The sequence below is a fragment of the Crotalus tigris genome, unplaced genomic scaffold, assembly GCF_016545835.1.
Source record: "Crotalus tigris isolate CLP2741 ecotype Arizona unplaced genomic scaffold, ASM1654583v1 scf7180000019648.599848, whole genome shotgun sequence".
NCBI lineage: Eukaryota > Metazoa > Chordata > Lepidosauria > Squamata > Viperidae > Crotalus > Crotalus tigris.
In genome coordinates, this window is record NW_024097640.1 from 148451 (window position 1) to 165600 (window position 17150).

Here is a 17150-nt window from a genome sequence, read left to right on the forward strand (position 1 = left end):
AATATAAAAAGCTGATAGTTTGAAGTACAATGTAGGAAAATATAAGGGAAAATAGAAGGACACTAATAAATCCTTTGAAATAAAATGTACTAAGATGCTAAGAAACTCCTAAATTTTAAATGTCATTAATTTCTTGCCATTAATTTCAAACATCTTTCCTTTGAAAATAAAATTATTTTACAAATAAATATTATATTTGGATCAAGTTCACATGATTATGCTTTGGTTGTATAGTATCCACATTTATAAGCTTTTTTACTGTAACGAAACAGGCAATATTCTGTTCAAAAAACTTAAGGAGACTATAGATCTTATGCACATTCTGCTTTGGTAGTTTATAGAGATCATGGTTTTGTGCTAGTTTTTTTGCTTCCCTACCTACATGTAGAAGTTTTCAGCTACTATAATAAATGCAGTACATTAGAGAACTAGTATTCCAGTACACAAATGTGCAGTGATGACAATGTGCAATGATGTTTGAGCTCAGTGTATCAAAAATTGAGAAAATGCACAATTTGATTCTATTGGTATATCACACACACACACCTCACCCCCACCCTGGACAAAAGAGGCATCTCCCCTTTCTAGACGCTTCTCTCCTCCAGATTCTCTTCTCTGGACCTTCCGAAAGTCATGCGAGAAGGCCCTATTCTCATGGGACCCCTGGAGCATCAGAAAATTGTGCAAGAATGTTTACATAATTTTCAGATGCTTTAGACATTGTGCGAGAGCAAGGCCCTCTCAGGGTTTGGAGGCCTTGCGTGTCATCGAAAAATGGCATGGCGTGTCATCTGACACATGTATCATAGGTTCACTGTCACTGGAAAAGTATTATGTTTTCATCTGGAATCTGTTCAAAATCCTATTTTGGAATCTAAAAGGTATAAAATCTGTGCAGCCTCTAGGTGTTGCAGAAGTACAACTCGCAGCCTACATAACCAGTATTGTTGGGACATCTTCTCTTTTCATCCAAAATAAGACAGTTTTTATTTTAAATCAATCCCTCACCACAAAATAACCAACAATATGTAGAAAGAAAAGCTAAACAGATAAACAATACAAATAGTGTAGGGTATGTTTATATGACACATTATATGTCACATGTATTTGTATTTGTGTGTGTCTCTGTATGTGAGACAAGAGTGTGTTTGTTGACTGCCAGTAGCCACATTCCTAAGAGAATAGTCAGGATTAAAATAATTTTTAATTTAATAAAATAAATTTTAATTCTGTTATAATTAAATAAATAATTACTAATGAAAATGGCATATAAAATTATGCATTCAATTTATATTCAATTCAGCTACATGGTTTATTTCACAGCTATGCAAGAAAAAGAATAAAAATATGTAATATTCATGTATTAGATTATCATCTGTTTCAGAATGTATAATATTAATAATTATATAAACTTCTACTTTCTTTCCAGAGTCCTAATCCATTGCTTACCTTCAGCGTTAAAACTCATGACAGAATATATTACATGGTGGCCCCATCACCAGAAGCTATGCGAATATGGATGGATGTAATAGTTACAGGAGCAGAAGGTTACACACACTTCATGTTGTAGTTAAATGTAGTGCAAAGTTTCAACAATAGGGCATAATGCAATAATAGCTGTGTTTGTGAGGGTGGAAAGCCATATATGGTCATATTTGACAAGTCACATGTATAAAATTCTATCAGTAGACCTAATCTTATATTTCAAAAGGAAATACATCATATGTAAGGGAGCATGAAATTAGGTTCATTTGTTTTTGATATAATAGACAAAAAAAACCCTCTACTTAAAAGATAAATAACCCTCCAAAAATGAATAACTGGATAGCCATAAGCCAATTTCTGTGGCATTTTTTTTTACAAATTCTACCATGCAGAACTTTCCTTATGGAATAAATGTCATTACGTTACCAGTGTTGCTATAGTATTTTGTATTAAGAAGTGAAAACAAAAGATATGATGCTTCAATATTTAATGTACAGGGTATATGAACAATTTTATGTTCTTTTCCTTATAAGTATTTTATAGCAAATTTAAACTACTGTTTGCGGTGTTTTTATCTTAAAACACAACCAAAGATTTATACAGTGTGTTGAGATTTAATTTTATGTAATAGAACAGTTTTAAAATTCTTTTTTATATGCTAGTGTTTTAAAATCTTTCTATCTGTATCTTCGAAATGCTGGTTGTTAGCTTGAATGTTAACAAAAATGATATCTTTAGATATTTTAGCTTTCTTTTTAGAAGATAGAATCAGATAAAAAACTATAGTGAGCAATCATGTCTTCATTTCTACTGAGGCTGTTGCTTATTTTCTTAGCAAATTACAACCTCTTCACAAGAGTTCACCAGTTACAGTTTAGTAGAATTAAGAACCATAATTTAAAAAATCATAACCTTGTAAGGACTTCCCCAAATAACATGATTTTTGTGCATAAAATTACAAGTCTTTGGAAATTATATTCACAACTTTTCCATATAAAATAAATATTTTAATGTAGTTGAATATTTTCCCAGTCTAAGTTGGCTTCTAAATTAATGTGAAGAATTTCTTAAAGACATAGTGTACTTAAGATCAGTCATGAAGAAAAGTCTTCAGTTTTTTTCTGAATTATTTTTCCATCTTTTTGGCACAGAGACATATTTTGCAGCTAGTTTGATAGGTGTCTGAATAGAAGCCATGAAAACTTATTTTGCATCATAAACAAAATAGCAACAATTCCATTACACATTCATTTTAGCGCTATGCTTCAGATTTCATATTCTAGATCACTCTTTATGGTGTTAACATAGAAAAATGGTTTCACAAATGTACTGAGGAAACTATCACAGCATTTCACTTGCAGTGAATCCTTCTTTCTGTTTCTTACGGGGTCTGAAGAAATGATATGGGGACCACAATTCAATAACAGAGTAAATGCATTATGCAGATACTTCCAGGATCAGGATCAGGCACCTCTGATCAAAAAATTATTTAGTACTGATCATAAGAAAGATAATCGATAAGATCTCTTTGAAATCTTACCAAACTGCTCTCAGAGGGGATAATACTGGGCTAAATCACTAAGTTTAAAAACTTTTATGCATTCAAGGGATCACCATGTTAGGTTCTTAAGATTATATATTCCTTAAAGATCATTTTCATTTAAAATAATTTTATGTTCTTTAAATGCTGTATTCAGATGAAGTTTGGATTTTGAATCATGTTTGTATTTGATGTTGCCTTTTAATATTTTGATCATATACTTGCCATATTTTCAGTGAACTAAACTAAAAATCTTAAACCTCCTTAAGGAAATTATAAATAAGCCACTTTCAGAAATAGTTATTGAAATATACTGAATTTATTATAGTGTGTGATGCCAAGTAGCATGATTACACTAGTTCAGAGATGCTACATTTTTTCAGATGCATTTACATGAAAAATCACATAGAAATGAGCATTTAAATTGTTGAATCAGGGCTTAAAGTTGTTTTTCTTTTAATTCAATGCAAATAAATAAATAAAGAAGTATTAAACTTTAATTGTATATACACTGTGTAAAAATATGTTATTTAACTTACTGGTATTTACTTGTGTTTTTGTTCTCCAGAGAAAAAGGCATTAAGTTTAATTCAAATTTAGTCTTATTAAAAGAAGCCAATTGAAATCCATCAAATTAAGTTTGTATCAATAGCAAGGTGAATTGCTTCCAGAATTTTGTTCTACTCACAATTCATCTAGATCTATTAAAAAAACCAAAAAGAAAAACAACTTATTTTGTGTCTTCTGAAGGAAAAGGAGCTTGAAAATTTTGTTTCACCAATGTTAAAAGATAAATTCCAGAAATTAATGCCACTGTTTCTACTGATATTTTAATTTTACTTCTATATAAATTTTACAGGTTTTCTATTTTTTTTTTGTATCTTGCATGTTGTAATGGCAACATTTAAATAAATGTTAAAAACATTTTCAAATTCTGTGTCTGATTTCTCAATAATTTTCTGGAAACCTAATTGGTATAAAATGCTAGAGCTCTGAGATTTCACTGTAGCTGTTAATGCAGTTACAACATAATGAGCAGCTCGGTCCTAAATATATATGATAATAAAAGCAGTTGAACCACTTTAGGTTAGTTGAAGGTGTACTGCCATCTGATCTCATTTCAAGGTTGGCTTTTTTTTTTTTTTTATTGAAATTTTTCAAAAGTTTTACAAATAAAAATCCACCCCCCCCTCCCCAACCACCTCACCCCCCCCCGACTTCCCAGAACTGAATATAGGATTATTTAACAAATATTTTAAAAATAACATTTGCAATTTATAAAATAATTAATAATAATAATAAAAATCACAATAATAATATATATAATAATAATATACATAACATAAACTTTAAAATGAATAATATATACTAAAAAAGAAAAAAAAAATAAAAAAAAAGAGAAGAGAGAGAGAGAAAGAAGAAAGAAGAAAGTAGACGAAGAATAAAGCATATATATATATAAAAAAAAATATATATGAATAATAATACATAAAAAATGTATATATATAAAAAAGAAAAAGAAGAAAGAAAGAAAGAAAAAACAATCATTACAAATTATAAAAAGGCTAAATAATATTTTTCCATATCCAAATTATGTTGTATAAAATTTATCCATTTTTCCCATACCGCAAAAAAATTTTCTTGAGATTGCTCCTTTAAGAAAGCCGAAATCTTTGCCATTTCTGCCAAATACGAAACTTTATGAAACCATTCTTGTAAAGTAGGCAAAGATTCCTTCTTCCAATATTGTCCTATTAACAACCTAGCGGCTGTAATCAAATTTAACATCAATATAACCTCCTTAGCATCACAGTCATTTCAAGGTTGGCTTTTATTAAATAATTTTTGTACATAGTAATAACTTATTAAATTTATATGCAGCCCAACTCTCAGTGTTTCACATTTCTTTAAAAACAACAGAAAAAGGACAAAACCAATACAAAAACGATAGTGGAACAATTCATAATGGGGACAATGGGGTAGGAAAAGAGCCTTCAGGGCCCTTCCATATACCAGCAACGAGGAGGTTGTTTGTATCTTGGAGGAAGCTCATTCCAGATGGCAGGTATTGTTACAGAGAAGGCACACTGAATAGTGAAAAAAAACTTAAGTATAATAAAAATCCACATAGTAAATTTAAAAATGTGTACAAAATTAATTCAGTGATTAAATTTATTATTAAATCTGAACTATTTAGCAATAGAACATGTCATCTCATTTTTACAGAATAGAGACTTTAGATATAGATACAAACTGGTATTTTGAATACATTCCTTAATTTCAATTTAATTTTTTTTCCAATTACAAAAAAAAAAAATCCTTTTGGAGTACCAAAACCTGAAGATCTCTGAAAACTAATGGGCTGTATATCTAAATTGTAGAGGTCTGGGAGTTTAATTCATGCTAGGATTGAGCCCCATAGAATAACATCTGGCTTCCTGTGACTGGAAAGTCTCAGTAAAGGATAAAATGACTCTTGTGTTGCCTTCTAATGGTGAACATCATATTGGATTTTTTTTTCTTCCTTCAGTCATGTCCAATTCTCAGAGATTGCAGTTTTCTCAGCAAGGTTTTTCAGAAGTGGTTTGCAACTGCTTCCTTCCCAGGGCTGAAAGTGACTAGGATTCAAGTCACCCAACTAGGATCTGAGACCTACAACTTTCTTCCGGTTCTTTTCCTGCTACTTTAACCACTACACCAAACTGATTCTCACAAAGGATATGCACTGGGTAAAAATAGAGAAATTCCCTCTGTCAGCAGGGGTGGTGGTGATAAACATCAAGCAAAATTCTTTATAAATAGGGGCATGACATAATGTAACATCTGTATCTCTGCTCTGACAATTTAAGAAAGGCTATATAAATTCTTTGTATAAATAACCATGTAACATAAGTCAGGTAGCACTTTTTCCAACTAACAAACTTTATTAAATGTGTGTGAAATTGCAGTTCATTAAATGCATTGAGTGCATTTGATATAAATAGGAGTGAGATAAGGGAGGGGGGGGAAAGGGGAAGATAGGGTAGTTATGCACAAGTGAGATACAATACAACTACCTTATTAATTACAGTGTTTTTATAATCTACTGTTTGTTGAAACTTTCTGAACTTGCGTGAATCAATTGATGCATATGAATTCAACAACATCTCATTCAAGTAAAGGTTTAAGTCACTTTTGACTCTTCAGAAACAGTCTCTAATCGGAATGTCCTGGACTTCTGAAATGCTCTAACAATTTGCTAGTTGAAAAAGGTGCTAGCAGACTTCTTTTGATTTTTTTCCCCTCTATACACTAACACAGCAAAATAATAATGTATGTGTTAGTAACACATTTCACATCATGTTCTGTTTTACTTCACGTTTTCAAAACATTAGTCTATCGAAGCAACATAGATCACTGTCTTCAGACTAATTTTTAAATCCAGTTCTCAAAGCACGCTCCATCGGATGAATGTATAAATGAGGGATCCTTAGTGTTCAGCTGTTAGTTTTACTAAAAAACAAGAAGGAAAGAAAAATCGAAAGTAAACAACCAATCCACAGTAAAATTTGCAAAGAACAGACTTGTCAGTCTAAATTTATAAATCTTTCACTTGGAAGATCTATCATAGAGAAACCTGGCTTGGGACTCATAGAGATATGCACCATAGAGACAAAAGCGGTTTTCGCTGTTCTATAGCAAGAGCGGTATCCAGTTAGCGCATGCGCATACCTAATTGAAGCTTCCTCGTCCTCCTTCTGGGCATGCTCTCTCCCTGGCAAAGCAGCCGGAGGAAAAGGCGTGTGCCAGTTCCGCTGTCGGGCAGGAGGGACATGGCAGTAGTGGGCGTTACGAGAGTATTTTCGCGGGGGAAGCAGAAATGGGGTGCATCTCTCGCCCATAAAACAGGCTTAGGCTTCCCTCATTTGCTGGGTAAGTGCGGAGTGGGTGAGGCGAGTGGACTTTCCTTGAGATCCTGCTTCGTCCCCTCGGCCGAATAGAAGAAAAGGGCAGCCATCGAGGAGACGCCTCCACTTAACGCCAAGTTGTAATTAAGATCAGGATACGATTGATGCCTGATTAGCACCTGAACGAAAATGCACCTGTCTTTTACACATCAATGGCAAAGAATATATGCTATTTTCCTTCTGTAATAGTGGCTTCCCCCAAAAAAATCACAAACAGCCTTTTTCCCAAGCTTGGTTTAGTAACTTTGTTTAATCGAATCTACATATCCTTTTAATTTCCTTTAATCGCGCGGAATCTCCAATATTGAAAATGTTAAAGAGTGCTGTTTTTGTGTGTGCATAAAGTATTATATAGACATGCTGCCCAGATACGTGATAATGTTGAATTACGTTGTGCAGTTACTGTAAGTCTGAGTCTACTTGCGCTATCTAGGCTATTTTATTGATAGCAGTAAAAATCAGTAATACATACACTTTGTGTGCTGTAAGCCTGTTCATTGAATGAAGGCCCTTCAGATGTATTTGACTGCAATATGTAGAATAGCCGGTTAGTGTGGTCACATTTGCTGAAGGTGATCAGATAATTATATTTCCAGAAGGGAAAGTAAAAGGTTGAAATTGGAAAGAGCTATCTATCATAAGTCACCACCATATCACTTCCCCTGTAAAACCCTGCAACCCTGGAAAATAGTTTACAAATACATTATAAAACTATTACAAATTACTGTTTTTATTTTCTCATCTGAAATTATAGTTCCATCCTTTGCATGTTAAGTGTTAAAAAATTAAATCATGGTTTCATAAAAAATAGATTTTTTATTTCTGTTTTTGCCTCAACCATTGAAAAAATAAACTTTTAAGTATGTGAATTGTGTCTGTTTTTATATAGACTCGTAAATCAGTAATCCCGGTTCACTCACTAAGATATACCTCTTTATTGTGAATTGGTTAGCTTTTAGTTTGTGGCAAAAGATTATTGGACATTCACAGATCTTCTATTACATAGTGTTATTTGGTAGATTCCACACTTGATTAATTTTGTGACTTGTTAGGATTTGTACCAAAGCAGTTCTGACCTTTTTCTTTCTGTGATGAGTGAGAGGGTGCTGATTAAGTAGTTTTTAACTCCCTCCAAACATTTTAAAGATTTTTTAAAAATATATATTTATAAACACATATACATAGTTTCAAGCCAGACATTAGCCCATTAATTTCCTCCCATAAATGCACTATGTAGAGATTTGTGAAAGAGCAAAATAGGTGGAAATTGTAAAACTCGGAGTTGGACATCATATAAAATTGATAAATTGTTATGAACCAGAATCGTTTTCTCAAATTTCCTAGATTCAACCATGTCATTTCAAAGTTTTTGGGATCCCAAAATATGTCCCCAAACTTTGTGTAGTGACTCCATATCTAAAGGTTGTGAATCTCACCTTAATATGTGAATTTAATCAGTGTCAGTTTCTTTTTTACTTGCATAAAAATTATTTTAGTACTGTCACTAAAATATAAATGATTTGCAAAAATTTTTCTTTAGATTGTAAACAGAAATCATCACACATTTTGCTTAACCGGCCTGATCAACCCAAACTAGCTTATAATAAGCTGAAAGGCAAGAATCCAGGGGTTGTCTTCTTGCCAGGTATTTTTTCAAATATGAATGGTGTAAAGGCACTTGCATTAGAAGATTTCTGCAAATCTGTTGGTCATGCTTTTGTAAGGTATGTAACTAATTAATTTATGCATGATTTTCTAAATTATTTCCTTGTTAAATTTATAAATTTTATTTGCTACTTGTTGGGTAACATTTATGTTATATATAAATTAACAATACTGCTAAGAAACACAAGCATGAAAATCCACTAAATAAACTGGCAAGAAACTAATATAGAATATTATGACCTTTCTAAAGTGGAACTAGTAACTTATTTTCTGCTATGTGAGTTTCTTTATCCAAACCTATCATCAATGGAAAGTCTAGCAATGATAACAGTGAAGTATAAAAGTAGGATCAACAAGGACCTGGATATCCAGAGGACTGTCTCTCCCATTGTTTCTGCTCACTTGATACATTCAGACAGAAGGAGCAAATTCTGAACAAAGTCTTTGTTGCCATTTTGTGGAACCTAGAAAGCTTGCCCTCTTTGTTATTGGCCCTCCCTTTGGAATAGTAGTCCCCCAGATGTACAGACAGCATCCACTCTGAAAATGTTCTGAAAAGACCTTAAAACTTGGTTGTGGGGTCAGTGTTTTTGGTATCACGGAAGGCTGTCACACTGTATTTTAATGGCTATTTTTAATCTAAGCTATTTTGTTTTGTTTGCTTTCATTTTTTTAACTTGGTTTTAGATTTTATGAAATATCCAGAGTCTGTTGGAGTGGGCAACTATAATTAAGGAGATTAATAATAGTAAAATTGTGGAATATAATAAAAATATCAAAGATAGCATAAAATGCAGGGTCTAATAAAAATATCAAAATAATATTTTTATTAGACCCTACATTTTATGCTATCTTTAGTTTTTAAATTCCTATCAGGGACTGCATAACATGAAAAATATAGCCATCCAAATAAGAAATTATAATGGCATGAATTACTGTAATAATCATTTCCCAAAAGATAGATATACAACATAAGCATTGCTGGCCACTGATGAAATGTAATCTTCTAGGAGCAGTACTGGATCTATAAGTATTCCCAGAAGTTTCAGAAACATTACTCCAGAGCAAGTTGTTGTACTTCTTTTTTGTAAAATTCTTCATCTGCTTGTCAGAACTATTTTTGATAGAACTGAACTTCCATTTATTTACCTGCATTTAATCCTTCACCTATATTTAGTCATTAGTTTAGGATTTCATATCTTCTTTAACATTAGTTAAAAGAGAGAGTGCAAAGTTTAGATGTTATTTGCATATTAAAACAACCCAGAATTTATATGTCAAATTATCTCCAGTATACACAACATAAACCATAGATGCAAACTAGGGCCCTGACAAAACCAGCCAAGAGGTCAAGCCATACATTACCACTGTAAGAAAACATTCAGCCAGTTAGGACTGGGACTTGCATACTGGGACTTGCATAACAACAAATTCCACATATCAGCTGTATGTTCTAAGAGATAATATAGTTGATAGTACTAAGAAGGGTGGTGAAAGAATAATCAGATATGCACTTCAGTTGTAAGTATGGACCAAGCATTAGAATGGTCAAGAATATTTCTGTTGCAAATCTTGTATAAACAGAAATTGCAACACTTTTATTTTGATAACTATTTGGTAGCCCCATTGAGGGCTGCTTGTAAAACCCTAACTTTATTTGGACTCTTTTTTAAATTAATTTCACAGGTTTGATTACAGAGGCTGTGGAAGTTCAGAAGGCAGTGTAAAAGAGTGTACTTTAGGAAAGTGGCGAAAAGATGTGCTTTCAGTACTGGATGAACTCACAGAGGGACCACAGGTTGACTAGCTTTATTTTTAAACAAAGTATAACGTTTCCTCAACTTTTACTTTTTTTAAAAAAAAAAATAGATGAATATATTCATAGCTGCTGGTATAAAGACTGTTCAACTATCCATGCTTCAAAGAGAAAAGGTGTTCAGAACTTGCCTAAGCTTACTCATAGCATTTTTTAGCATTCCTTTAAATCAAACAATGCTTCTACTTAAGCCTAGGAAGTGAGACATATTCTTTAATGAATATGACAGTGGAATGTAGGTACTTTCATACAATCCAGATCACTTTATTTCTCTTGAACCTGGATCACTGTGTAATCCTACAAAATATAGTTTTGATTTGTAAAATACTTTGATAAAATTAACTTTTGATTGATGGTTATTGTTGCTTATAATACGTCTCTACAAAATTGCCTTTTAAATCAAACTGCTTTGAGAACACAGTCAGAAAAATTTGAAACTATGCTAAATAATAAGAGCCTTAGAACTGCAAGTTCAGGTTTAACTACTCTGCTATTGTTTATCTCCAAATGAGCCAAGCATAGATGAATGAATGCAATTTTTGCTTACACGAAGAACAAATCATGGATTCTTGAGTTAATTTTATTTTTTTTCACTACATTTCTTTTGTGTGTCACTAGGAGTTAAACATGATTTGATAACACATAATCAAAATCCTCTTAAAATAGTTCACTTCAAAATAAGCAAGGTTATTAAACTATAGTTTTAAAGTATAGGGCATTGTGAACAGGCATACTGTATACTGACTTACTAAAAATAAGGGATATGTAAAATACTAAATAAATTTGGTTCCATGTTCAATGACATTTATATTTAATAGGCAGTTTTATCATTTATCTTATTAATTTCCTTTATTATTGTACTGATGTATATGTCTGTGAGCTATTTCTGTAACAAAAGTGCTATTAATGTTTTTATGTTAAGATTTTAGTTGGTTCCAGTTTGGGTGGATGGTTGATGCTTCATGCTGCAATTGCACGTCCAGAAAAAATAGCTGCACTAGTTGGAATAGCTGTAGCTGCAGACCATATTGTATCCACTTTTCAACAACTTCCTGTAGAGGTAAGAACCAATATAGATTTGGTATTCAAGTGCAAATACCTTCATGTTTCTTGAATATACAATCCTAGTTAAGGACCTGCGATAGATGGTGATGTCAGTTGGAGAAATGAGTACTACTTGAGAATTAGGAAGAATAATAATCTTTTATTACGTAAAGTATATGTGGTAATGTTTTAAAAATCCCCCTTTAAGAATACTTAGTTAACTGAAGTAATTTAGGGTTATCACAACAAACCAAGTTGAGATTAGCTAGGCCAAGAACTGTTGCTTCACATTGCTTTATCTCATTTCAACTAATTTTTACTACAATCATTCTTTGCTTTTCATTATATAGATTCAGGTGAGGACCCAAAGGATTGAATTGGTGTAATGTCAATGAAGAATCTAAGCCAGTAAATAAAAGATAAAATATGATGATTTAAAGCTTGTTAGGAAAGGTTGACCAGAAAAAAAAATGTGACCAGTTTATGGAACTTTTTTGTGATAAAGCTCTTAGATTCAATGTAAACTTGCTCTTCATGGACAGAATTTGATATAGTTCCTGGAGCAACACCCTGCAATATTATCTGCTTATTTTTTCAACAAGTGAACTCTAATGAAACAAAAAGGCTTCTCTCTTATATAAATTCCATTATTTGGGAGGTTTATCTATCCCTTTTGGCTGTCTTGACAAACCAGAGAAATAGAACACTTCATTGGAAGAAGGGATGTTTTTGTGAGCCTTAAAAGAGCAGTAGAGCCACTCATGTCGTTAGGATGGAGCCTAACGTTCCTAACAGCTTGATGTAATGCAAATCTGTGAAAGGGGACCACACATTTTTGCAATTTTTTAAAATTTCAGTCCCCATATTATGTACTATGCATCCTCTCTAGATTAGATTGATACCCTCATTGTTAGCTTTCCAGAAAATGTTAAAAAAAAAAACAGCTATTCTGTGGGCCTTTGGGAAATAATTGATTACTGGCATATTTCCTGCTTTTATGGTTTGCATATGTTTCATTGGCTTTTATATTTTTATTGTGTTTTTCTTGCTGTTAACATTGAGGAATAAATAAGCAGCCAGATATATAAATAAATAAGTCCTTAGTTGCTGGGAGGTGATATTCAGTATAGATAGCTTTGTGATAGGTCTAATAGGTCTCCTAGAGTTTATATTAAATAATACCTTATATGAATCAGAACCCTCTTTCATAAAGAAAAATTGATCAGTTATTCATGCTAAGAAATATTCAAATTAAAGGATTTTTATGCAATGTGCATAGGTATGTTTTGAATATTGTTTGGAACTTCAGTAGATACTATGGATAATGTATTTTGTAAAAGGGATGTTCATATATTTTCACCCAAGATATGATAAATTTGAGAAGATTTTGTGGGTACTTTTGTAAAATGGTTGCTTGGGGATTGGCTTCTAAGGCTCAAAGCACTAATTTACAAAATGTTACCATCTATCCTTTATAGTGTGCCACTCCTACACTTTTGCCTTTCTTTCCAATATATCAACCTTACACATGTTTAACATCTTAGGCAAAAAAAGAAATAGAAGAAAAGGGTGTATGGAAACTCCCAACCAAACACAGTGAAGAAGGATTTTACTCTGTGCCATATGAACTCATTCAGGAAGCAGAAAATCACTGTGTGTTGAACAGTCCACTACCTATTAAGTGTCCTGTAAGACTTATTCATGGCTTAAAGGATGAAGATATTCCTTGGCAGATTTCTATGAAACTTGCAGAGAATATTGTCAGTGGAGATGTGGATATTATTCTCCGCAAATCTGGCCTACATCGGATGAAAGAGAAAGATGATATCAAAGTTATTGTGTATACTGTGGAAGATTTAATTGAGCAGCTAAGTACTTAACATGAATTGTGTTGTACGTAAGTTTACATATGGTTCTAGAAGAAAAAATTCAAAAGGGAGATTGCTCAACTAGAACAAGATGGAGCTTTAAAATTTTTTTTGCCTGTAAATAGTTATTTCTTCAATGCTGCATTTGCACAAGTAATAAAATGTGAAGAAATGCTACTGTTAACCACATTTTACTACACAGAGATCATCACTATCTTTATGCAATATGCAATTCTAATATACTCTGGTATATTAATGTCAATAAATAATATGCTTTCTATCTTTGGGTGCAGTATGACTTATTTTCCTTTTTATACGTTAAATAAATACAAAGTATACTGTTCTTCCAACTGATTTGTAAAATATAAGTTGTGCATATTAGAATTTTAGCTAAAATTATTTCTTATGAGTGTGTATGTGTATACACATACAACTGGGTATTTTTTAGCATTGGGAAATATTAAAAATATTAAAAACTAGGGTGTATTGAATTAATTGAAATAATGTATTAATTTTTATTTCTATGTTCCTCCTTTTTACCTTTACTCAAGACAGATTGATTTGAAATACTGGTTATTTTCAGGAAGTAGACATTTATGAAACAATTTGATTACAATTTGCATCGAAGAAGTAACTTTCAATAACACAAATTTCTTTGATAACCTTACAACCTAAGCAGAACTATTTCTATAGATTTTAGTGAAGTCTGTAGATACCTTGTTGCTAAGTATTGTAAATAGAATTTACCTAAGCACATACATAGTTTTTTAAGGACTCTGACCAGTGTTTGAAATGCAGATGTGTGTGTTTGTGTGTGGGTGTATTTTATATGTTGTAAAATGTTCTAAATCACAAGATTTTTTTTCCTCTCAGTTTTCTTTTGTGTTTTGTCAATGGTTAGTCATATTTGATGTCAGGTGGTTAATTTCCCCTAAATAAGTGCAACTTTCACTGAACTTGGTAGTATTTAAAGTCAACAAAGTATCATTTACATATTCAATATTAAATAATTTGTACTCTAGGAAAAGGTTGTAACTGAATTTGGGAATGTGATTTAACAAATCAAGAAAGATGACACTTTTCATTTTGTGTGGTATCTGCAATTTTCTGGAACACAGTATCCCATAAAGACACTACTATGAAAGCAGTGAATCTAAATTCATTATAAGTAATTAATCATGAAGTATTTACAGGAGAAAAGGGTCTGGAATGGCTTTCAGTCTTAAATTTGTTATAAATAATCCCAATAGCTTGTTTTCCAGAAATCAAACATTAGGAGGAAATGAGGGCAATATAAAACTAATGTTGTTACAGATCTATTTTTTTCAGTATTTTGATGTTTCTATTTTGCCTGTTGAGCAGTAAATTTGAAAGCAGAAACTAGAGCAAGCGATGCCTTCCTTTTTTATATATACATAAACACACACACACACACACACACTCATATAATGCAAAATGCCTGAAGGCCAAGGATGTTCCTTTCAGCTGAATGAGCCAAAGACTTGGCCTTTGAAATCTTACTGCATTTATAGTTACAATTGAAGATGGCAATCTTCATCCAATGAACACTCTATCCAGGAATGCACAATCCCAATCAATCAGATGATGACTTGTACCTCAAACCAGCTCTAATGAATATTTAACTTGTTGTTAAGAATGTTTACATTATGATAGATTAATTAGCCATATACAATTTTTTATGTTTTCCTGTCATTAATTTTTTTACCTTGTTTAATTTTTGTTTATTTTTAGCTTTTAAAAATGTTTTAACCTTGTTTATTTTATATTTTTCAGTTTTTAAAATCACTAATTGTATTTTATTTTTCTTATTTTGGTCTATGAACATAATAAAGATTTGATTTATTGACTGATACTTTGAATTGTATTTAAAACTTACTGGCAACAAATGGAGCACCTGCAATATTCAGTACATTTTCTGGTGAATGATTCTTGCTCATCAGCAAGTAGCTGCATTTAGAATCAGTTGCATTTACTGGAGTTTTTAAACTGCAGCCCAAGTTGAGCACATTATTGTTTCCTCCTTGGCAGCTGAAAAAAACCAGGAGGGAGAGGAACCAACCCTTAGGAAGCTGACCTCATACTATTGGGATTACCGTCAACTTGTCAAATTTGAAAATTTCAACAGAGTCCCATATGCAAGATGTTGGTCCATGTTTCTTATTAGTGTATGCCTATGAGGTGTCTAGTTCTAAGTGAATATGCACAAATTTATCCATATCAACAAATTTATCCACAAAACCTTTTGTAAACTTGCTTATATTGTATAAACTTGTATAAAGACTGCATAAACTTGCTGTTCATTCCCCATCAATGACTAGGTCACCTTAAATAGTGCCACAGAAATAAACTATTTGGCCAATTCTACTAGCACCTTTGCCTTTTTAGTGTTCCAGAGATCAACCACTTATATCTAGAATTGCTCATCAGATTAGAAATTCCACAAGCATGATTGGAAACTAATTTGATCCAAAACATGCCCAGAGCTGAGCATCCTAATCAATTTTCCCCTTGTGAAGTTCAGAAACTTCAGTAGCACTAATCACCATCAGCTGTCCAAATTCAATCAAGAACTTAAAAACAAATCCTGTCAGGGAGAATTAATAACAACAACAATCATAATAATATAATAAAGTTGGAAGGGACCTTGGAGGTTATCTAGTCCAGAGGTCCCCAACCTTTTGGGCACCAGGTTCCATGGAGAGAGGTTTTTCTGCAGACCAGAGGTTTGTGGTTTTGTGTGCTGCCTGCATCTCGTGGATGGGGCTTTCTTTGTGCGGACTGATTGCTGGCATGTGGTGGTCCAGTACTGGTCCACGGACTAAGGTTTGGGGATCCCTGATCTAGTCCAATCCTCTGCTCAGGCAGAAAACCCTATATCATTTCAGACAAATGGCTGTCTAGTCTCTTAAAAACTTCCAGTGTTGGAGCATTCACAACTTCTGGAGGCAGGTTGTTCCACTGATTAATTGTTCTAACTGTCAGGAAATTTCTCCTTAGTTCTAGATTGCTTCTCTTTTTGATTAGTTTTCATCCATTCGTTTGGACATCTGAATATGACATTTTGCATTTATCCAGGCAAGCACTACTTTGGTCTTTTGATCTATCATCAAGGGTTGTTAGAAAGCATAAAAAATTCAATCATGTTTATGTCACTACTAGATGACATGGTTATAACACTGTTATAACTCTGGAAGAATCAAACAGGCTCAAGTGAACTCTTCAAACATTCTTCTATTATGTCCCGAAGAGCTTTTTCATAGTTATCTCTGCAAGAATAACAAGGATTATTCTTACAGTAGATTTCCTTAAGCACAAAGAATCCTGTAAGTAGGCGCGTAAAAGCTACCAACTCCAAAATCGGAAGGTTTATCATGGATAAACTGTATCAACCACTTTCTCCTGAACAGCTGCATTCTAAAATGGTAAGATAGAGCATATATTGGTGTGGGATTACATTATACATTAGAATTTATAAGTTGTTTTTTTTGTATTTGAATTTATTAGCCGCCCAACTTATATGGACCTTGATATATATATATACATATAGCTTGCTAATTGCTATATTGTGCATTATTTCCTTATTTTACTTTGTTCAATTATTTATTTTTATGAATCAATTTATTTCTGTTCTCTAATAAACTTTATCTCATGATTTTTTTTCTGTGTACATGCACTAATCTATTCATTGTTCACCAAAATAGATAGAAACCAAGGTTCATTAACTTGTTGATCATATGTCAATTGCTACCCTGCAACATCCTGTC

At 32.5% G+C, this 17150-nt stretch overlaps 2 protein-coding genes across 13 annotated transcripts in view; both read left to right on the forward strand.

Annotated features, from left to right (window-relative positions):
- The window catches only part of PHLDB2 (pleckstrin homology like domain family B member 2), a 61128-nt gene extending 57178 nt beyond the window's left edge, over positions 1 to 3950 (forward strand). For 11 of the 12 annotated variants that reach the window (XM_039364060.1, XM_039364064.1, XM_039364059.1 and 8 more), the window contains one exon: positions 1430 to 3950. In XM_039364060.1, the coding sequence (XP_039219994.1) occupies positions 1430 to 1570 (141 nt within the window). In that variant the 3' untranslated portion in view covers positions 1571 to 3950. The remainder of the gene's footprint in view (positions 1 to 1429) is intronic. The other variant, XM_039364061.1, reaches the window with a different exon arrangement.
- A 2828-nt stretch (positions 3951 to 6778) lies between these two features.
- ABHD10 (abhydrolase domain containing 10, depalmitoylase) lies at positions 6779 to 13645 on the forward strand. The gene is made up of 5 exons (XM_039364074.1): positions 6779 to 6937; positions 8513 to 8696; positions 10324 to 10435; positions 11376 to 11513; positions 13042 to 13645. The coding sequence occupies exons 1-5, from the start codon at positions 6838 to 6840 to the stop codon at positions 13375 to 13377; spliced, it is 870 nt and encodes a 289-aa protein (XP_039220008.1). The 5' UTR covers positions 6779 to 6837; the 3' UTR covers positions 13378 to 13645.
- The last annotated feature ends 3505 nt before the right edge of the window (positions 13646 to 17150 follow it).